This window comes from Polypterus senegalus, chromosome 6 (genome assembly GCF_016835505.1).
Source record: "Polypterus senegalus isolate Bchr_013 chromosome 6, ASM1683550v1, whole genome shotgun sequence".
NCBI lineage: Eukaryota > Metazoa > Chordata > Cladistia > Polypteriformes > Polypteridae > Polypterus > Polypterus senegalus.
Genome location: NC_053159.1, coordinates 98,126,880 through 98,150,035, shown reverse-complemented (window position 1 = coordinate 98,150,035; position 23,156 = coordinate 98,126,880). Strand labels below are relative to the sequence as shown.

General features: G+C 36.9%; 1 protein-coding gene across 1 annotated transcript in view; it reads left to right on the top strand.

Annotated features, from left to right (window-relative positions):
• The window catches only part of gtf2ird1 (GTF2I repeat domain containing 1), a 104,323-nt gene that overhangs the window by 29,155 nt on the left and 52,012 nt on the right, over positions 1-23,156 (top strand). The window contains exons 2-5 of the mRNA XM_039756631.1: positions 8,699-8,821; positions 12,198-12,339; positions 13,158-13,331; positions 21,659-21,842. Of these exons, the coding sequence (XP_039612565.1) occupies positions 8,705-8,821; positions 12,198-12,339; positions 13,158-13,331; positions 21,659-21,842 (617 nt within the window). The 5' untranslated portion in view covers positions 8,699-8,704. The remainder of the gene's footprint in view (positions 1-8,698; positions 8,822-12,197; positions 12,340-13,157; positions 13,332-21,658; positions 21,843-23,156) is intronic.

Genomic DNA, 23,156 nt, shown 5'->3' with positions numbered 1-23,156 from the left:
TCAGCCTGTGAATGTTGCAGTCTAGCTTCAGCCTCACTTGGTCAAATGTTTTGGCAGTTTACCAATTTAACATAATTTTAGACAAAAATCTTTGAATGCCTATCAGATAGCCTTGGTGTCACAATCTCTCCTAATCCGTTAACAGCTGTGTTTGGTGTACTCCTGGATGGGCTTAGAGTGGAGAAGGGCCTTTACTTCACTATTGGCATGTAAACTTACCTTACTCAACTGGAAGAATCCCAACCCACCACTTTAAAGTCAGTGGGTAGCTGATATCCTATACTATTTGAAATTGGAAAAAAAATCAAATTCTCACTTAGAGGATCTGTTCAAAACTGTTTTAAAATATGGTAGGATGTAATCAGTAACATTTTAGAATAATCTTCTATATCTGGGAAAAGGATACTCTTTTTTTTTCTTCAAAGATTTGCTTTGTAGACTGGCTCTCCTCTCTATTTTGGGTGAGGTTTGGATTTTAGTTTTATTTAGTCTGGAAGCAGATTATTATTATGTATATGGATTGTTATTTGTTTTTAATTAAGAAAAATTAATAAAATAAAAAAAAGTTTTGTACTGGTCTGTTAAGAGTGTTGAGCGGATACAAGATGTGTACTCTTAAAGCCTCAGACAGAAAATTACAGCTTTATTACACTTATTTTCCACTTACTGTACATTTATACTTTAAATAAGAACTGAGTTAATCCCCAAAAATCAATTTGTAAAGTGGCATTTATATATCAAAACGAGCATTTCTTTTATGTGGAATTTCAATTTAATGTTCCATATATAATATTATTTTAGGTTTACTGTAAAAAAATCATTTGCGATAGGGTATAATACTGGCAGTTCTAAATAGAACAAACATTACAAGACATTAAATATAACATAGCAAAATATAATAAAATAAGTAAAATAATTCAACAATACACTCATATTTACTATCAGCAGAAGAGGTGTATTAATAGGGCAATTGTGAGGAGGAGTAGTTAGAGGGAAGTCTGTTATTGGAGGATGACATCAGGAAAAATAGAATAAGAAGTGAAAATGAATTCTTTTTAAAACTAATTGCCATTCATGCAGCACACTACGTTACGTGCAAGTCTGACCAGCATAAGGCGTGTTGCTACTGTCTGGTGTCATGACCAGCAGGTATTACTAGTTGAATATGGACATTATCTTTAAACCTGTGTATCCTTCCTTAGCCTCCAGCCTTCCACTGAAGAATGTTGTTTTCTCAGTAGTAATTTGTCAAAAAGTATCCGGAAAATCTCGGAGATGGATAGATAGATAGATAGATATACTTACTGAGGGGTTATTTCAATAAATTGTAATAACACAGAGTCTCCCAGAGTAGTTGCCTTACTTTATAAAACCTAAATTGTTAAAATGTGTACATGGGGCCCAGTGTGTGGGATGGGAGATGAGGTGATCACTTCAGGTGTGTTTTATTCTTTTGTAATATTAAAAAAAATACAAAAGTTAAGTATGAATTGTAAAAGTTACATGTATACCAAGTGCTTAATTTATGCACTACCTTTTGAAGTAAAAATATTTCAAACCATGTTTAAAATTTCAAATATCTCCGAACTGCTTCACCACACTGTGAGTATCCGAGCATCAAAGTGAAATTTGCACATTTCGATACTACATGTCAGTGCTGATATTGACATGCATTGTTCTGTTTTTTTTTTTTTCACATAAGTAATATTTTCATTTTGTAAAATTGCTGGAATGATATTAAGGTATCAGTCACAGATACATTGACTGTTAAACGTCTCATAACTTTTCACCAAGCATGTGTAGCTTGGAAGGGCAGGCACCTTTTAGCTTGCAGGACGGGGTTCTGAAACTTCTCAGCCTATATACATCGGACTTCCAATACAACTCTGAGTCTTGCCACGAGCAAAAGTTCACTTACGACACTGTCATTGTGAGCTGCATCAGGAGTGGACAGGAGGAGGAGTATAGGAACCTAAACAAGGACTTTGTTAAATGGTGCGAGTCAAACCACCTACAACTAAACACCAGCAAAACCAAGGAGCTGGTGGTGGATTTTAGGAGGCCTAGGCCCCTCACGGACCCTGTGATTATCAGAGGTGACTGTGTGCAGAGGGTACAGACCTATAAATACCTGGGAGTGCAGTTGGACTGAACTGCCAATTCTGATGCTCTGTGCAAGAGAGGACAGAACCGACTATACTTCTTTAGAAAGCTGGCATCCTTCAACATCTGCAATAAGATGCTGCAGATGTTCTATCAGCCAGTTGTGGTGAGTGCTCTCTTCTACGCGGTGGTGTGCTGGGGAGGCAGCATAAAGAAGAGGGATGCCTTACGCCTGGACAAACTGGTGAGGAAGGCAGGCTCTATTGTAGGCACGGAGCTGGACAGTTTGACATCTGTGCCGGTGCAACGGGCGCTGAGCAGGCTCCTGTCAGTTATGGAGAATCCACTGCAACCACTGATCAGTATCATCTCCAGACAGAGCAGCAGCTTCAGCGACAGACTGCTGTCACTGTCCTGCTCCACTGACAGACTGAGGAGATCGTTTCTCCCCCACACTATGCAACTCTTCAATTCCACCCGGGTGTGGGGGTAAATGTTAACACTACACAAGATTGACTGTTATATCTGCCTCGCACTCTCCACCTTGCATTTTTTAACTTGCACTTCATGTTTATCACTCTTTAATATCTCCAGCCACCATAAAAAAAAACCTCACACTGTTCCACTCCATCTAAACTAGTGTGATGCTGAGGTATCACCCGTTGCATGGCTCCACTCAGGTCCTTATCTGGATCCTGAGTTGGTTTGTCATGTGCTGGGTGCGGCAATGCACTGTATCAGTGTGTGCTCCTAACCTCTCTCTCTCTCTCCCTTTAATTAACATTGTTTTTATCAGTATGCTGCTGCAGGAGTATGTGAATTTCCCTTTGGGGATTAAGTATCTATCTACAGTATCTATCTACTGTATCTATCTATGAATGGAGAGTATTGAGCACTTACACTCACTGGCCACTTTATTAGGTATACCTGTTCACCTGCTTAACACAAATATCTAATTGGCCAATCGCATCAATGCATTTAGACATGTATACATTGTCAAGATGACCTGCTGAAGTTCAAACTGAGCATCAGAATGGGGAACAAAGGTGATACAAGTGACTTTAAATGTGGCATTGTTGTTGGTGCCAGACAGACTGGTCTGAGTATTTCAGAAACGTCTGAACAACTGGGATTTTGAAGCACAACCATCTCTACAACAACAACAACATTTATTTATACAGCACATTTGCATACAAACAGTAGCTCAAAGTGCTTTACATAATAAAGAATAGAAAAATAAAAGACACAATAAGAAAACAAAATAAATCAACATTAATTAACATCGAATAAGAGTAAGGTTCAATGGCCAGGGGGGACAGAAAAAACAAAAAAACTCCAGACGGCTGAAGAAAAATTAAAATCTGTAGGGATTCCAGACCATGAGACCGCCCAGTCCCCTCTGGGCATTCTACCTAACATAAATGAAACAGTCCTCTTTGGATTTAGGGTTCTCACGGAAGGGCTTGAGATCTCTAGGGTTTACAGAGAATGGTCCGAAAAGGGAAACTATCCAGAGAGAGGCAGTTCTCTGGGCAAAAACACCTTGTTGATGCCAGACGTCAGAGGAGAATGGCCAAACTGGTTTGAGCAAATAGAAAGGCAACAGTAACTGAAATAACCACTTGTTACAACTGAGGTATGCAGAAGAGCATCTCTGAATGCACAGCACATCGAAACTTGAAGCAGATGGGCTAACTACAGCAGCATGAGACCACACCGGGTGCCACTCCTGTCAGCTAACAACAAGCAACTGATGCTACAATTCACACAGGCTCACCAAAATTGAACAATAGAAGACTGGAAAAATATTGCCTGGTCTGATGAGTCTAGATTTCTTCTGTAACATTTGGATGGAAGAGTCAGAATTTAGCGTCAACAACATGAAAGCATTGATCCATCCTGCTTTGTATCAACGTTTCACGGTGGTGGTGATGGTATATTGGTTTAGGGGATATTTTATTCACATTTGACTACAGATGGTTCCAAAGATCACAGTCAGGCTAGGCTAAGAAGAAAACATCATCTGAAGACTGTAAATTGTCAAACAGAACAGTGATGATAATCATGAACTGTAACAAGTGTTGAGACAGATTATGTCAAGTGTGCAAGCACAGCACCCCAGTTCAAATGTTAAGTTCCTATGTGGCTTTTTGAGACTTGTAAATAAATATAAATCATATCAGTTGTGAGGATCTTGACATACCAGTGGCTTACTGTAAGAAATCAATCTGTGGTGCTTTAGACCTGTGGCTGTGTTTAAGTATGAGACTTTAAGTCGCGAAAGAGAGGAGGAAGACAAAATTGAGCGTTGTTATGACCAATGGTGCATATTCTTTCTGTGAAGCACAAACACTGAGGTCTTTCAGCCAATGGGTTATTCAGCAAATGCCTATAAATGAATGCTACTAGGGTTCCATTATGTCTACAGCAATATGTCTTTATAATACCTAACTTGTGACTGTGAAAGCCAAGTCAGAAGTTTTCTTTGTTTTTAGTTGTTTTGGTGTGTATTTCAGAAAGGGTTTGTTGTTTGTCAAATTAATAAAATAATAACATATTTAATGAGCTTCTGTAACAAGCCAAATTTCGATCTATCTATCAACCTCTGTGTGAACTGAAATTGTAGTGTGGTTGCAAGTAGTGATTTAAAGATTTCTGATCGGGTGTGTTTGGAAGATCGTGCAGATATTGAATGTTTTACTTTTTTATTATTTTAGATACATAGGACTTTATTTGTCCCCAGGCATAGTGATGTAATGATACCAGAATATATATTTGAATATATTTGATATTAATACCAGTGAAAATTTACAGTAATTAATACCTTTTGATAACACAGCAAAAACAGAAATCCCATTCCATGGCTTTTTATTAAAGTACATACATTTATTGAAGTGAACAGTATTGTGCCTTTTTCTGTAATGTAATATAAATATATAAATACTAACAGTAACAACTTTAAAATACTGGTATATCCATCAAGTAGTTCACAAACTACCATTTTAGTAAACAAGTACTGGCATTCATAAATACCAAAATACAATGCATGGCTTGAACTTTAATGTGTGTCAGAAATGGGAATCCCCTTCGTGTAACACCAAATGGGGTTTAGAAACTTGGAGGGATTTCCGCATCGGGTGTATAATGAATGTTATCATCATAAACTACCTGGTTTATCTTAGCATGTCAGTCAGTCAGTCATTGCATATTCTAAATTTATTCTTACAGTTTCTGTCTAGTAACTGAAAACTACTACTTAAAATTCATACTAAATATAAATATTCCAACATTATTACTGTATGTTTGTGCTGTTGAATTAGTGAATTCCAGGGTAGTTCCATTTATACAAACTCTCTTTAAAGCTATTTTTGTAACAACATGCTTTTAAAGTCTTGTTTGTCAGTGAACAACTCTGTTTATTTTGTAACATTTGCAATTGTAAGATTTTATATTTGCATTATTAGTTTGTTAAAAATATTACTGATAAGAGTAAAATTTAACAGATGAGTCAAATTAATTCAAATGTCAGAATCCCATGGGGTTTCCAAATCTGTGTCTCATTTATTTGTTTACATTTGTTCCAACACTTTATAGCTTCTTGAATGAAATCAAAGGTGTCATTTTTACATGAATCCTTTATTTCGGAACTCCTGTTAGAAAGCTTTTGTTTTGATATTTTCAAGATTTTTTTTTATGTGAACGATCACTTTGTATTTCTTATACCAGAATTAGAAAATTAACTGAGCTGTCGTTACCTGTACTCAATAAATATGTAACTGTGAGGCAGCATTACATTCTCCAATGTACCATTTAAATATATGTTTTTTCACTTAAGGATTATACCAATGAATGGTAGTTTGCCTTCCAGAGCCAAATGAATTACACAAATTCAGTGTTTGCAGATTTGTATTTAACAATAAAGTATGCTGTTTTATTTGTGTTTCTAACTGCGTGTTTCTGCAGTTATGTGTCTCTGTTAATATTGTACATGTCGTATTAATAGGGAAATGTTCCTAGTCCTTCAAAGCATTGACACACTAAATGCATTTTTCTTTGGTATTAACAAATCGAGCAACTTGTGCCATCACAAGAGTAGACAAGCCAAAAAGGCACTTCGTTTGAGTCTTGCCTCAGTGCTTACTTTCAACGTCTGTTGCTAGCGCTGGCAGTCCTCCCACATTCCATAGGCCTATATGTATAACTGTGGATGTGTGGGAGGTCCTCCCTCCTCAATCCACAGCATCAACCTGCATGTGAACTGGATGGATACCTGAACTGATGGACATTTATAGAGTGCTCTCTATAATCGGAGAATGAATGTAAATTCTTTTATCAGGACTGTGAAGGACGCTATTAAAAGTGATAAATCATGGTTAATTATTTCACCTCCTGTTACAAATGTGTGACAATGCACATTAAACTATTGCACCTCTTTTGATTGGTAATATTATTTAGCTTTCAAAGCTTGCACAAATCATTTTCTGATCTATTTCCATAATGATGTAAAAGTGGCAATAGCGTGAGCCTGAGTATATGTGTTTTGCTTTTATTATTATTATTATTTTTATTATTATTATTATTACGAGTATGATCCCAAGGGGCGGCACGGTGGTGCAGTGGCAGCCTCGTAGTAAGGAGACCTTGGTTCGCTTCCCGGGTCCTCCCTGCCTGGAGTTTGCATGTTCTCCCCGTGTCCGTTTGGGTTTCCTACAGCTACTCCGGTTTCCTCCCACAGTCCAAAGACATGCAGGTTAGGTGCATTGGCAATTTTAAATTGTCCCTAGTGTGTGTGGGTGTGTGCGCACCCTGCGGTGGGCTGGCGCCCTGTCCGGGTTTGTTCCTGTCTTGCGTTCTGTGTTGGCTGGGATTGGCTCCAGCAGACCCCCCCGTGACCCTGTGTTAGGATGTAGCGTGTTGGACAATGACTGACTGACTAACTGACAAGTATGATTCCTGCAGTTGCATGCTAAAATTCTCCTGTGTGAGCACAATGCATTTCCAGAAAGGACTTCTGTTTTTTTTCTTTACAATATGTGTTGATGTGGTGCTGTAGCATCACCATTGCGAGCCATTATTTATATGTAGTTTTCACTCACATTTTTTACATGTTTTATTGTGCCTTCCAAAGTAATTTGTCTACTTGTAGTCATACATGAGCACAATACTGATTTTCTCTGTATAACCAATACTGTAAAAAACTGCTGCTGTTACGTTATGGACATTTGGTACCGAATTAGTACTGAAATATCGGTTCTTATGACATATCAACCAGGAAAGAATTTGGCTTTTAACAGAAGCTCATTACATAAATAAAATAAAATAAATAAGACACACACTATGGCCTGAACACACAACAGAAAGACTAAAAAGAAAGAAAATTTAAAGAGAGAAGAACTGACTTGGCAGTCACAGGCGTATTGTTTTTGGTAAGGAACCCCAGTAGCATTTCTTGACACACTTCTGCTGAATGATTCATTGGCTGAAATTCCTCTGTGTTAGTGTGTCAGAGAGAGAATGTGCAGCATTGTTCATAATAGCACTCAGTTTTGTTTTCTTTCTCTCCTTAACTACAACCTCCATGGGGGCCAGAATACATTTTATAACTGAGCTTGCCCTTTAACTTATCTTGTTGATTCTGTGAGCATCTCTTGAAGTGAAGTTACTGATCCCAGCACTGGCCATCACAGAGATCTCGCATACATAAAGGATGTCATCACCCTCATTAAAGAAACATAGTCTCCTAAGAAAAAAATACCCTTGTTATGCCTGGGTTGCCTGTAGCTAGTATACTCCCTTGATATCAACAGTTCTAGATGGACTGAAACGAATGAGGACATATCACAGCAACCATAAGAGCAAAAGTGCAGTGCAAAAATCTCAAACAATAAATAAACAAATCAATATAAAAAAGTCCAGTGAGGAAGTTAAAATTCAATAAATATTAATTAGAGATAATCCATTAAAACCAAGAATAAATCAGGCAGGATCAGCCCTTGTCTTCATAGCAGTGCTGCTTAATCTCCTTTCTCTCGTTTTGCTCCACTACCCCATCTTCCGGGTATAATCAACAGAGCAGAGCCCAGATGAGGGAGAGCTGGCTTAGACACTTGTGAGCTCATCAAACATAATTAGCCAGTTCCCTCATAAAGAATTTCCACAGCCACACAGCTTCTCTCCCACAAACCTACACTCTTAGTGGTTTGTGCTGCCACATTGCTTTTATTTTAAAGGAAAATTTCCATCACCATGAACCTCTGTCTCAATAAACCACAAGCCGACTCTTTCCTATATAGTTCCTGTGTGTTCCAACACCAGTCAAACCTGTCATTGATTTGAACGCACAAGTATTTGTAGATGGCTACTCCTCGAATAGTGACCCGACATAGAGTCTCTTTGGTGTGGTGAAGGTCAATAACCAGTTCATAGGTTTTGTTATTAAGTTGCAGATAATTCTTTATGCACAAAGAAACAAAGTTCTCTACCTGACACCTATACTTTGTCTCTGGTGCAGTACTTCTAAATAGTATGGTTATTTAGAAATGATTTTAAGTTTACATCTAATGGTGATTCTCTCTCTCTCTCTCTCTCTTCCCAGGCCAAGATGGCACAACCAAGAAAAGAAGGAGTCCGTCCCAACCCTAGGACTGAGTCACGTATCTTAAACTTTTCTGGGAAGCAGGAGATTCTTGCAAGCTTGGTTTCTGCTCTTGACTCCGTGGTTAGTAATGTTTTTTCTTTGAAATCTTGTTTTTCTGACACTTAAAATTGAGCAAGTAAGAGTGAATAAGTAAACGTTTGATACCATTCTACTTTACACCAACTGAACTTAAGATTGCATTACAATCCAAGCCCTCAATGGTGAACTATGTGCAGTGTATAATGTGTACCCCAGTAAAGAATGAATACGAGCTTCAAAGCCTGTTACTGATAAGGTTTTGCATGCAGCAAAATAAATAATGTTTTAGGTATTTGTAGAATATAATACAAGAAGCAGGCTAATACAGAGTCTAAAAAGTTTTTTTTGTTTTTTTTACTGTACTAAAATCTGCAGTAGTCCGCACTTGTTTGTACAGTGTTGTGTGCATTCTCTGTTTAGATTCACGCTTGTTTTGTAGGCCAATTTGGCTCCTGTGGTGCATGCATAGCTTTTCTCAGTGATCAGGATGTAGCAGCACAATTTCTTGGCTTTGTGCTTGTCATTTGAGCAGCTTGGTAATTAGGATGAAAGGGAGATTTTTTTTTTTATCCAGTTGTCCTAAATGTTACATCACAAAGCACTTCCTGGCTTTCTCAGTCAGTTGGCAGTGAATGTATCTTCTCATTTCCATCCTGATTGTTTATATCTGTTTACAGTATCTGTTTTGGCCTTCCTGCTGCTCTTTGCGATTTGCTGGCACAGAATTGCCTGTGGCACATCAATTGAAGAGATCTGATTATGAAGAAGTCTGTAAACATCAGAAAGCAGATGGGTGGCATGGTTTATCATAATTCACCAGTAGTGGGTGTTCAGTGATCAATGTACAATTAATTTCTGTGTTACGCTTCTTATTTTAGTTAGAAAAACATTTTTCCTTCACAAACACCAGAGAACAAGCATTGAAAACATATTGGAATGTGAACATAAAATTGGTTGTCATTTCTAATTTTAAATTTACTAGTTCAATTTTTCCTATTTTGTACTGCACCTAGCTTATTCCTTGTGGTGCTTTTCAAGACATGCAATGTGGAATGTGCCAAGACATAAAATATTTTATAGTGTCCTGATTAATGAATAGATTTAATGTCATGCTATGGCAAGAATTTATTTAACAGAAATCTCTTTTCAAAAAGAAGTACTCACAAACTAACTCAAGAAAGGTTATACCAAAAACCTTTCGGCACTCCACATTCAAGTAAATTGTTGCTGTAAAGACATGTAAAGAGTTTCATGAAGGCTTTGTTGAAGAAACTTAGATTTTTAAGAGCAATTGTAAGAGTAACTAATTGATAATGGACTGTTCTAATCTTTACATTTTCTTAAAACTGAAAATTTAATTGTTAGTTCAACGCTAATAGTGAAATAGTTTTTTTTTTTTTTTTTTATTTCTTGTATCTGATGATAGTATTATTAGGGAAAAAAAAACTTCTTGCAATGAGAGCTGTTGGGTTCCCAGGATTTAGACTCCAATAAATTGTCACCTATTGAGTTGCCAGTTGCTTCTGCATTCCCTTATTTTCTACTTCTACAAAGGATTCACATACAATTGTACATGTATGTTTAAAATATGTGTATAGCATAAAATATACTTTGTACATAACATTCTGAAACCCACCCTCCAAATTAGTGTCTTGTGGGGCCAAATCCTATTTCAACAGGAATGGATGCAAAGCAGGAAGCAGCCCTGAACAGGCACAAGTCCACTGCAGTGTAGAGTTAAGTGCTCGCCCAGACTTAACCTACCTACTGAGGGGAAAAAAAACCAACACGCAGGCATAAAATTAAAATCCGGTGTCCTGGATCTGCAAAACCTCCATGCCAAGTAGTGTGTGATTGTGCTGCTCAACATGAAATACTGCATGTGGTGCTACCTACCATGTTTAGGTTTAGCCAGTAACAGAATCAGTACTATACGTTTTCTGTAGAAGTATGCCAGGCGGTTCAATAATGTTTTTGAGAAGCCCCTCTCACTTGAGCTTCAATCGTGATTATTGTAAAGAACTTTGCACCCTCTTTTTAAAATGGGCTCGCTCTGTGTTTATGTTCCAGCTTTCTAGTCCAATTCCCTTTCTTCTTCCATATCTGAAAAACATAGATCAGAAGATCACTGTGAAAGTTTAACTTACGAGTTTCATAAATATTTATCCCTTTCCCCAGTAAAACTTCTACTAGCAACCATATTTAACTTTTCATTCACAGGTCAAATGTTTTTCTTTAATCACCATGATTGTCTATATGTTTACAAGAGAGTGGATAGAGTCTGCCTTTTACTGATATTTTTTTTCTGTTTAATAAATGATCTTATTTTCTCATTCTAAATCACCTTTGTTTTCCCTGCTCTGTGCTGCAATCAGTACTAACTAACATCAATCTCAAGTCAAGTCAAGTGGCTTTATTGTCATACCATCCATACAAAGCACTGCATCATACAGTGGTACAAGATTACATTCTCCAGGCACACAGTGCAAAACACAGGACAAGTTCAAGACAGTTAAGGAACTATACTATATTAGTGATTAATAAATAATTAAAAATAAAAAATAGGTGAGTGAATAGTAATAATTTGAAATAGATAGCAGTAAATACATGATAAATAATAAAAGTAAAACTAATAATACAAAACAATATTGACAAGTGTAACAAATGTACTGCATTTAAATCGTTACTGGGGCAGATCTGAGGGCAAGGAGGCAGCATGGAGTTCAAAATCCAAACACCTAAGGGGTAGAAGCTGTTGTAGTACCAACCAGCAGTCCAGTTGTTCACCACTTTCTTAAAATGTAGAATCGGTGTAGGATACATTTTAATATAGAGAAGTTCTTATCTGTTGCGCCTATACTTAATGATCACCTTTTTCTCCCTTCTTAAACCTTTTCAGTATTTAAACTATGGAAAGCACAAGGAATTAGGACACTAATAGATCTTTATATAGACAATGTACTTGCATCTTATGAACAAGTACACTCCAAATTTAATTTCCTAGCTACATTGTTTTCCTATATGCAAAACTGATTTTTTTTTTTTAAAAAGAAACCAGATTTTCACATCTCTCAACTACGTCTATCCCAAAGGCAATACTGGTCAGCCTTGATGAGGACTCAGACAGTATTTTAACAATATATATAAAATATTTCAATGAACCTTCTCTTCAATGCTCTGAGGGAACGGTGGGAGAAGGACCTTTTAATTAACATTTCGGAAGAAGAGAACTCTGCCATCTATAGAACATACTCTAATTCTATTCTACATATTCCATAATTCAATTAAAATCATTCATCAGGCTCTTTAAATTGGATTATTGGTAATTGTGAAATATCAACTGCTTATAATCAGTGAAAATCAAAATACATTAATACATTTCTGCTTTAACTGATCGGTTGTTTTTCTTTGTTTACAGTGTACTGCGCTATCAAAAGTGAATGCAGAGGTTGCATGTGTTACTGTACATGAAGATAATGTGTTTACCGTGGGCAGCGAGAAAGGCAGAGTCTTCCTAAACACTAGGAAAGAGATCCAATCTGATTTTCACAAGTTCTGCAGTAAGTTCTGCTTAACAAGATGACATCATAAAAAAAGTAGCTAGTTACTTGTGAAAGGTTTAGAAAAGTAATGTGACCTTATTGTATGACTTCAGAGTCTTCACATTTTCTCTTTCTCCCCCTACCTCTCTCTCTCTCTTTCTCCCTCTCTGTCTTTCTGGGTTTTTCTATGAGCTCTCCAATTCAACTCCAGCTTACCACGTACTTTCAGGTTACTTTAATTGGTGGCTCTAAATTGGCTCAGTATGAGTGAGCTGTTACACTAACCAATCCTGTCCAGAATTGTTTCATTCCTTCTGAACATTACTGCCAAGTAGTCTGTGGACCTGCAAACCCTGAACTTGGTAAAGTGGGTTTGGTAGAGAATAGATGGATATACACTGCAGTTGATACAGTGGGTTCAGAATATTGATAGAACATTATAACATTATATAGGCCACACAAATGAATTCTATATTATAATCTATTGTTTACAGAGTAACCGTAAGGATATACATAAACTTTACCAGTCCAAGCTCTTGTTTACCTAATTAACTGTGCTGGGCTCTATTAATCTTTTGTTTTCTGTCTTTAAATGGTGTCCCTAGCTTTGTAATATTTTTTATAGTTTAACAAGCTAGTGGTGCCTTTAGTATATGTGTTGCAATTTTAATCTTAATTATATTAAAAGGCATTCCAGGTTTAGTGCTTATTAGATAAGTGCAGGATTCCCATGAAAGAAGACAATATGAAAATTTCCAGACCTCTCCTAGTGCGATTTTTCTTGGAAGAAATTATTATTCAGCTGAATTAACGTTTTTTTTTTTTACCTTTTGGAGGAGTTCCTTGCTTAGCCTTCTTGCCTTCAGTGACCAGCACAGCAAAACTACAAGATGAACTGCCAAAACCTGCCAAAGAAGGTGTACAAGTGGGACAGCGTTTGCCTGCTGAGCCTCCCTCTGACATTTTTGTTCTGAGGAAGATGGTGGAAGAGGTTTTTAGCGTCCTTTACGGTAATGATTTATTCTCTTCCAAATAATGCCCTTCTCTTTAAGGCAATTCCAATATCTTTCAGTTAAAAACCAAAATAAGAAAATTGATTAGCCTGTGCAAGAACTTCTTTCTTGATTCTTTAAGCCTCTTCTGAGGAATGTAAACAATTCCCCAGAACTCCTCATCCCTTTATTTGTCATTGTAGTCAAAATGTTGCTTCTAGGCTTAAAGAACAGTGTAATACATTTACAACCTTCTCATTTAACCAAAACCTCTCAGGTACAGTTTCTGATCAAACAATGTCAAAAATCTATTTGGTATTCAAATCTTGAACTAGTACTTTATCCAGAGTTAATTCCTACTTTGGGGCTGATGTTGCGGTGATAGTCTGACTCTCTGTGAACCTAATATTGGCTTAAGTTGGATTCAGAATGAATAGGTGAGAAGACTATTCACCTAAAGCTGCTCAATATATTTATGTTAAAGGAATGTTGTCATAACATATGAACTGAATGTTCATCTTGGCTTTTCCTGTAAATTAACATTAGCAGTTCAAGTTATATATTTTGTTTTGATGAATTCCACCATGGAAAAATCTTCTCAGCCCTTTTTTTTTCTCTTTATTCCATTCTGTTTTGGTACATAAAATCAGCCGGCCGAGCATCTGTTCAGTTTCCGAGGTCCAAAACACCAAGTACTTATTCCTCATTGCTGTGTTATGCACATTATTCTTCCGGGTGAGTGCTCATTGGTTGACAACTATCATGGAAACAGTGCCATTTCCACAATTTAAGACAAAATCAGACCTGTTAGATTTTGTCAGGCAAATGGGAGCGAGTCACGGGGTGCGTCAGACTACGTGATTGGATATCATATGTATCACACTTTAACTGCCTCTGACTCTTTAAATTATGTAAATGAAGTGTGCCACTAAAATCACTGTGGTTTAATGTGACATGGGCTTTACCCAATTTAGGGCTGAACTTGGGATAAAACTGGAAGACTTTCCCATTATGGGGAATTAGGCCTTATGAATAACTAATTGTTTTACCCAGCTTTGCCAAGAAGAGTGAAATATTATGCATAAATAAATAAAAAACAGACCTAACCATTATGAATTCCTCATCACTTCAGAAAGATGGTGCTACTTAGCTTATTAAGCCTTTTATATGATCAAGACTGTGAAATTATATTGTGTAATTAAGTGAAAGATTTAGAGAACTGGAAGTAATTTTGCAGCAAACAATAATTCATAGAACAGTAATAATAAATATGTCAATAGTTTAGAAATAAAACTGAAATTTTAAAAAGTATGTAAAATTCACCATTGTTGTAATGTGCATCTCAATCGCTGAAAGACAAATGGGGTTTAGTGGCGCACACTTTCCCTCCACCCTGAGCAGTGCTTTGAAGTGTCCATCCCATTTCACTCCTGTCTTCACTAAAGACATTTTTTACTCCAGATAAAGCAAGAATCTCATCACAATTGGGTCTTCTGCCTTAATATTAATTACCATAGAGGAAAATTGAATAGGAAATGTGTTTGTCATAATATAAACATTCAGCTATTCAAAGCTTGCCAGTCCTATGCACTTAATTCTTCTAAAAAAAAAAAATAATAAAGTCTAGTTTTGAAAGTCCCTAAAGTCTTACCGTCTACCACACTACTTTGTATCTTATTCCAAGTGTCTATGGTAGGGTGGAGTGGTGGTTCTGAGACTAGGGATCTGCGCAGGCAATTGGAAGGTTTGTGGTTTGAAACCCAAAAATGTCAGAAGTGATTCCAATCCATGGAGCCCTTGAGTAAGGCCCTTAACCTGCAATTGCTCATTAACCTGCTTCCAGCCCTGCAAGCAGGTCCTCCAACTTGCAGGGGAAACTTGGAGATTGGTGACAGCCACTGTAAAAAAAAAACCTCACACTGTTCCATTCCATTTGAACTAGTGTGGTGCAGAGGTGTCACCCATTGCATGGCTGTACAAGGACCCTAATTTGGGATCCTGAAGTGGTTTGTTGTGTATGTGCTGTATCAGTGCATGCTCCCAATGCCAATAGTCCTATATGTAAATAAAGACTTCCTAATGTTTGTGTGAAATTTACCCTTAACGAATTTCCAACTGAACTCATTTTAAAGTAACAGTCTCAATTCATTGTACTAATTCCATTCATAATTTTAAACACTTCAATCATGTCGCCTCTTAATCTTCTTTTGCTTAAACTGTATAGGCTCAGCTCTTTTAATCTCTCCTCATAATTTAACACTGGTAGCCCTGGACTCAGCCTAGTCGCTCTTCTCTGGACTTTTTTTTTAGCACTGCTATGCCCTTTTTGTAGTCTGGAGCTGTACACAGTACTCCAGGCGAGTCCTCACCAGTATGTTATAATGCTTGAGCATAACCTCCTTGGACTTGTATTTCACACATTGTGCTGTATAACCTAACATTTGGTTACCCTTCTTAATGACTTCTGAATGTCTGGCAGTTGATAGTGTAGAGTCCACTATGACCCATAAATCCTTCTCAATTTTCAGAACTCCCATGGTGTACTCAAACCTAACATTTTTACTTCCTATGTGTAATGCTTGACATTAAATTTCATCTGCCACAAATCTGCCAAAACTAGTATGCTATCCAAGTCTTTCTGTAATGACTTAACAGATTCAAAATTATCTGCCAATCCACCTATCTTAGTATCATCTGCAGACTTGACCAGCTTGTTACTTATATTCCTATCAAAATCAATTATACATATTAAAAATAGCAGCAGCCCTGGCACTGACACCTGTGGAACACCACTCTTAACATCAGCCAGTTTTGATGGGGTTCCTCGCACCATAACCCTCTGCTTTCTGTCTGATATATTGTTACCCTAAAGTTAAGTGCTGACTGAATTGCATCATATTAATAAAAATTGATAGCACTGGAAATAATGAAATTTGAAGATCATAAATCAATATTGCATGATTGCATTTGTATATAAAGAATGAACATTTTATCCATTTTGAACGTAGTGACTTTTTGTAAAGGTACTATACTATACTAATTATATATATATATATATATATATATATATATATATATATATATATATATATATATATATATATATATATATATATATATATATATATATATATATATATATATATATATATATCTATACTAATTAAAGGCAAAGCCCTCACTGACTCACTCACTCACTGACTGACTCACTCACTCATCACTAATTCTCCAACTTCCCGTGTAGGTAGAAGGCTGAAATTTGGCAGGCTTATTCCTTACCGCTTACTTACAAAAGTTAAGCAGGTTTCATTTAGAAATTCTACACGTAATGGTCATAACGGTCAACAACGTCTGCCATGTTGAACTTTCTTATTTATGGCCCCATCTTCACGAAATTTGGTAGGTGGCTTCCTTGCGCTAACCAAAACCGATGTACGTACTTATTTCAGTGGTATGATGCCACTGTCGGTCGCCATATTGAACTTTTCAACAGTCTTTGTTACTTATGGGCCCATCTTCAAGAAATTTGGTACGCAGGTTCCCAACGCTAACTGAATCCTACTTACGTACATATATATGTCCATAGCCTGCAGTTTGGTCACCGTGAGGCGGCGTTGGGTCCCCCATCCCAACGCCTCCCACGTTGTTGGCTGCCTGCCTATATAAGGCGGTCTGTCGCTCCATTCTCTCCCAATGTTCCCTCTAAGGCTGACTGGTGCTTGTGCAAAGGCATACACGCGTGTGCAAAATTTTTCTCTGTAATTTTTTTTTTTGTGCAAAATATTGGGGTGAAAATAAAACATGCAGAGAAAGACAAATTCACACTAGAAGAAAATATTATTGATTAATTTCAAATATAATTTTTCAAAATTCACATATCAGCTCATTCAGCTGTAGAAACAATTCGTCGTCCTTTGCTGCTCTTCCAGGAAGAATAAACTTCATTCAAATTAATTGTATGTCCTGATAAGTAAAGTTTGATCCTTATAAGGTTATCCAGATGGTCGACTTGTAAGCGATTTCTTGACTTTGTTTTAATCTGATTCATCAAACTAAACCCTCTCTCACAATCAGCGCTGGACGCCTGGAAGGTAGCACAAATGTCCAGCAGCTGAGACAAGTCAGTTAACTGCTCCTGTTGCCTAGTGTAAGCAACCATGTCATCAAAATTCTTAAGGGCACCTGTTGCCTGCTTCTCACTAATAATCAATTTAAAGTCTACATACTGAGCAATCAAGTTCTTCTTAAAATCTGTTTCTTGCTTGTTTAGTAAGATGCTATATCTTGCTGCCAACTTTTCAAATTTGTCTGATCCAAAGAAGAAATTATTAAAATTTTCAGAAGCAGTGAAAGCATCTTTATCAAAAACAGACCAATCACCGAGTTCATTGTAAGGAAATCTACTGTTAAAGTGATCACAAACTCTCTCTATAAAACGGACAACAGCAGTGGTGTCGACCGGAAGCGCATATGATGTCATTAAGTTATCAACTTCTGCTGAGAAATGAATGTTTTCACCAAGATACTGTGATCGAAGTTTCTTAATTCTGGCTTTGGTAAACTGGAACGCTTCTATAGTTGTCAGGTTACTTCTCTGAAGAAGTCGACATAACTCTGCCAGTTCTGTTAGTACTTCATTCAAAATAGTTATGGCAACACGATACTCTGGTTTGGTCAACTTTTCGAAGCAGTACTTGTGGATAGGGTCATTGCTTTCTTCAACTTGTTCCCTGCAATATTGAATCTGCATATCATAGTTCTTGACCATGGCTCTCACGGCAAAATGTCTAGAAAGCCATCTGACTTCATGTAGTGGTCTGAATGCAACTGAATCACGTTCTGCAGCCTGGCAGAGTTCATCAAAATGTGATTTCTTCACAGATGAACGATTAAAAATAGTATAGACTGTTCGTATTAGGGTTTCAATGTCTGTCATTAAAGAGACATGTTTCCATGCGTCATCAAGTCCTAAATCCTCTCTATGTGCTACGCAATGCTGCTCAAGTAAATATGGAATAGATTGTCTAAGTTTTGCAGCAACACCGTTATGTTTTCCTAACATTACGGAAGCCCCGTCTGACGTAAACATTATCATTTTCATCAAATCCAGATTGTTCTCTTTGTAAAATTGCGTAATGGCTTCTACTATAGGTTGACTTGTACATTCTGTAAGCTTCAGAATCCCAGCAAACATAGTACAGTAAGATGTCTCCTCTGCTTTTCTAAATTTTACATAAAGAATTAACATTTTGCTCACAGAAATGTCTGTACTTTCATCAATAATGAGAGCGTGGAAAGATGAACTACACCAATCACTGAACATTTCCTTTTGTATCACATAATTTATGCATTCCAGAAATTCAAAAGCGTAATTTTTACTTCTCCAAGTCTCCGGAATTTTAACATATTTTGCTATGTGATTATGGATCTCCTGAGCAGACAGCATTGAGGAATTTAATTTTATTGCAAGAAGGACATTATCAATAAGAATTTTTACTTCTTCAACGTCGGCCGATTTTCTTTCAGACAATTCAATTCTGTTCTCTCTGTCTTCTCGGGTTTCGCTCAACAAGTTCCTAATTGTTCCTCGATGCTGACTTCGTAATGTATTAACAGATTTTTCGTGAACTTTCTGAAGCAAATGACGTTTTAAATAGTCAAGTTTCCATTCATCCCATCACTTCCCGTAAGCTAAATCGCACTGGGCATTCGCTCGCTCGCAGATGATACAGACAACTTCAGATGTCACTGGATTATATTTAAAAAATTTTCTCAGAAATCTGCGTCGCTTACCGGTTGAACCTGGTATGTCGGCTTGTACATATTCTTGCAACCATTCTTCCTTAAATTTTACGCAGACTTTCTTTTTCGTCCCCTTATCGCTATCGCTTTCTTCAAAACTGCGTTTCGACATTTTACTAGCTTTAAATAACAATTTATTAACTAAATATCGGATCGGATCTTCCAGAAATAAACAGAACACGGGAAACGGAAGTCAACAGACTCAACACTGACATGTAAATGACGTAAAAAACGCGCAACCCATAGATATCTTATGTTATATAAATTATGTACCGATAGAGCAAAAAACATAGGTTTTGCGGTTTGAATGTAGACTTTAAAACTTCATTAGCAGAATGTTAGTAACATTAACTAAATATATAAAAATATGTTTAATATATTAATGATTTTTGCGCGGCACCGCTTCGCTACCGGATTCATGTCTCCCTGCTGATAACTGCAGCCTTTTTATTTAATCCACGGCTTCTCCACTGTTTTATTGTTCACTAGCAAAATACCCGCGCTTCGCAGCGGAGAAGTAGTGTGTTAAAGAAGTAATGAAAAAGAAACATCTTGAAAATAACGTAACATGATCGTCAATGTAATTGTTTTGTCACTGTTATGAGTGTTGCTGTCATATACGAGGTGTGGCAGAAAAGTAATGAGACTGATTTTTTATTTACCAAAGTTTTTATTTTTTTCAAACATCAATGTTATCCCCTTCAAAGTAGTTCCCTTGGGCAGCTACACACCGATGGAGACGTTGTTCCCACTGTTGGTAGCAGCGCTGGAAGTCTTCAACCGTTATGGTCTTCAGCATGTCCGTTACACTCTTTTGGATGTTTTCTAAAGTCCCGAAATGACGTCCTTTGAGGACATTTTTCAGTTTAGGAAAAAGGAAAAAGTCACACGGACTGAGGTCAGGTGAATAAGGGGGCTGGGGAACCACAGGAATGCCTTTTGTGGTCAAAAATTCTGTTATGGAGAGGGCAGTGTGACATGGGGTGTTGTCATGATGGAGCATCCATTTGTCTGCAATGTTTGGTCTCACGCGAATGACCCTTTTTCTGAGCCTTTCAAGGACGTCTTTATAAAAAACTTGGTTGACAGTTTGTCCTGAAGGAACAAATTCTTTGTGGACGATTCCCCTTTTGTTAAAAAAACAAATCAGCATTGATTTGATCTTCGATTTGCTCATTCAAGCTTTCTTTGGTCGAGGAGAGTTTGCAGTGTGCCACTCCTGACTTTGCCTCTTGGTCTCAGGATCGTACGAGTATTCAAAAATCCATGATTCATCACCTGTGATCACACGACTAAAGAAATCTTGCTCATTAGTGATTCTGTCAAGAAGATCAAGACACTTGTTTTTTCGAATGTCCTTCTGCTCAATTGTGAGGTTTTTCGGCACCATTTTGGCACAGACCTTTCGCATGTGCAAATGTTCAGTCAAAATCTGATGAACGGTAAATCTTTTCAAATTTAATTGTTCACTCAACATTCTTAATGTTAAACGATGGTCTGATCTCACAAGAATGTTCACACGTTCAATGTTTTCATTGGTTTTCGAAGTTGAAGGCCTCCCTGAACGGTGTTCATCTTCAATGTGTTTTCTGCCTTCCAAAAATGATTTGTGCCAGCGAAAAACTTGAGCTTGGGATAAAGAATGTTCCCCATAGGCCTGTTTTAACTTTTCAAACGTCACACTTGCCGATTCTCCAAGCTTAACACAAAATTTAATGGAACAACGTTGCTCCAAATTCCGCTGTTCCATTTTGTGAGACGCACAACCAAAAACACAACTTCGCTAATAGCAGTCACAAAAATCACGTAGTTAACGGAAGGAGTTGAAACTCGTACTGAGCTATGGGAGGGTACTGATACACGTGCTCTATCAAGGACAACAGCGCAGCGTTGCCAGATCGCTTGCAGTGTTGCCAGTCTCATTACTTTTCTGCCACACCTCGTGTGTGTGTGTGTGTGTGTGTGTATGTATGTATGTATATATATATATATATATATATATATATATATACATACACACACACACATTATATATTGTTATGTTATATATATTGTTATATAGTTGGAGAATTAGTGAGTGAGTGAGTCAGTGAGGGCTTTGCCTTTTATTAGTATATATATCCTGTGACAATTTTTTAAATTGTCCTCTCCTGATGTTTTTGAAAGATTTATTTATTGTACTTGTACATGTCAGGACCTCTTTAATCTATTTTGAAGGAAATGTTTGCTTTTAGCATGTGTTAACCAATTTTTCTATTTTGAACTCATGAAATTGTTACTGAAGCTTGGAGGAGTGGCTAGAGTTCTTGTAAGGAGATGATGATGAGTCATGCTAGGTTTGTGTTGTTTCTGCTGACCAAGAACTTGACTCGCAACACTATCTCCTATTAAAAAAGAAAACGTATTTCCATTAGTGCATTCCATAAAGCCAATGCAATAGTTGATTGTGCTATGAAAGCTGTTAAATAAAAGACTATTTTCTTGATCTACTGCGAAGGATGTTTGTGTTCTGTCACTGTGTTTTTATTTTGTTTTTAATAAAGGTGAAGCTGTTGGGAAGACTGGTCTGGTACCTGTGCCTTATGAGCAGATCCTCAAAGATCCAAACTCTTTGAGTGTTCATGGCCTACCAGAGGGAGTTTTGCTAAAGAAGCCAAGTGAATATGACACCAAAACCTTAAAGAAAATCTTGGAGTATAGCAACCGCATTCGATTCACCATCAAAAGGTAATATCAGTTTGAAATGTGTTAAAAGTGTACAAATCTGCATATTACCAAAGTTTGGTGCAAAATTTGAACAATGCTTGTTTGTGATATGCCCAAATGATGACTATTGTAAAGCTGCATTTTCTTCCATGGCCAAAAAACTTTAATGCTACAGACACTTTAATTTTGCCTTGCAGCTCATGCTTTCTCCATGTACATGGAGCAATATACAAGATTTGTTGTGAATATTATTCTATCTCTGTCAAATCGATAACTTTTAACAAGTGCATTGTTGTCCAGCATATCTAAAACATTCTGCCTTTCTCTGGAATGTGCCTGCTGATTCCTGCCTAAACAACATTTTATGGCAGCTCCTAGCAAGTTAGGACAGTTCACAAGCTCTCCTAAATCCTTGTGAAGTTAGGAGCCATTTTCTAAATTAAGAAAAGTAATAAAATGCTGTTATTCCTAAAAAAAGGCCCAAATGTGTGTTACTCGGTTTTTTTTAAACCAGTTTTCATACTCTGAGATGGTTGATAAATACAGGCACTGTTCCAAAACTAGGCCTTATCACTATTATAAGGGCCTGGAAAGAAGATAAGCCAGGCACCAAACTCAAGAAGCAGGGTATGCAGCTAGCAAAGGCAAAAATAATCCAAACTTATAATTCTAACAAGAAGGGAAAAGGAAATTGTTAAAACCCCTGGCACAAATGAACAAACTAACTTTTTTATAATCGGATGTTGTATTAATAAAAATATTCGTAAAGAAAAACAAGAACAATAAAGGATTAAAGATGGTTTTGTTTACATTCTGCTTTACCTGTTTGGATAACTAAATCAATAATCCAAAGAGTACTTACAGCATTCAGAAAGGAGACAAAATCCAAAAACCAAAAACAAAGAGATGAACAAACATGAGAGTAAGCCAGTGCCTTAGCACTGGTTCTGGGGGTTCCAAAACCTTTATATTGGGGAACAGAGTGGTCCCATGGCTGCAATGTCAAAGGGCCACATGACTTTAGGTTCTTCACATAAAGAACATTGAAAACAAAACTACACAAATTAAGTACATTTAAATAAATAACCAATGCATAAAATACACAAAATACTTATTAAATAATAATAAAATTCAAAAAGATGAAAAAACATTTTTAGAAGCACAAAGTACAAAAAACACAATACCAAGGATGAAACACTGGTGACACCATAACACCACCCCACAAATACAGGACTCTAGTGAGAATTTGAACTCTTACATTATCTTTGGAATAAAAAAGAGTATTTGTTTAAAACATACTAATCATGTCTGGGATAAAAAATGTAATAGAGTAGA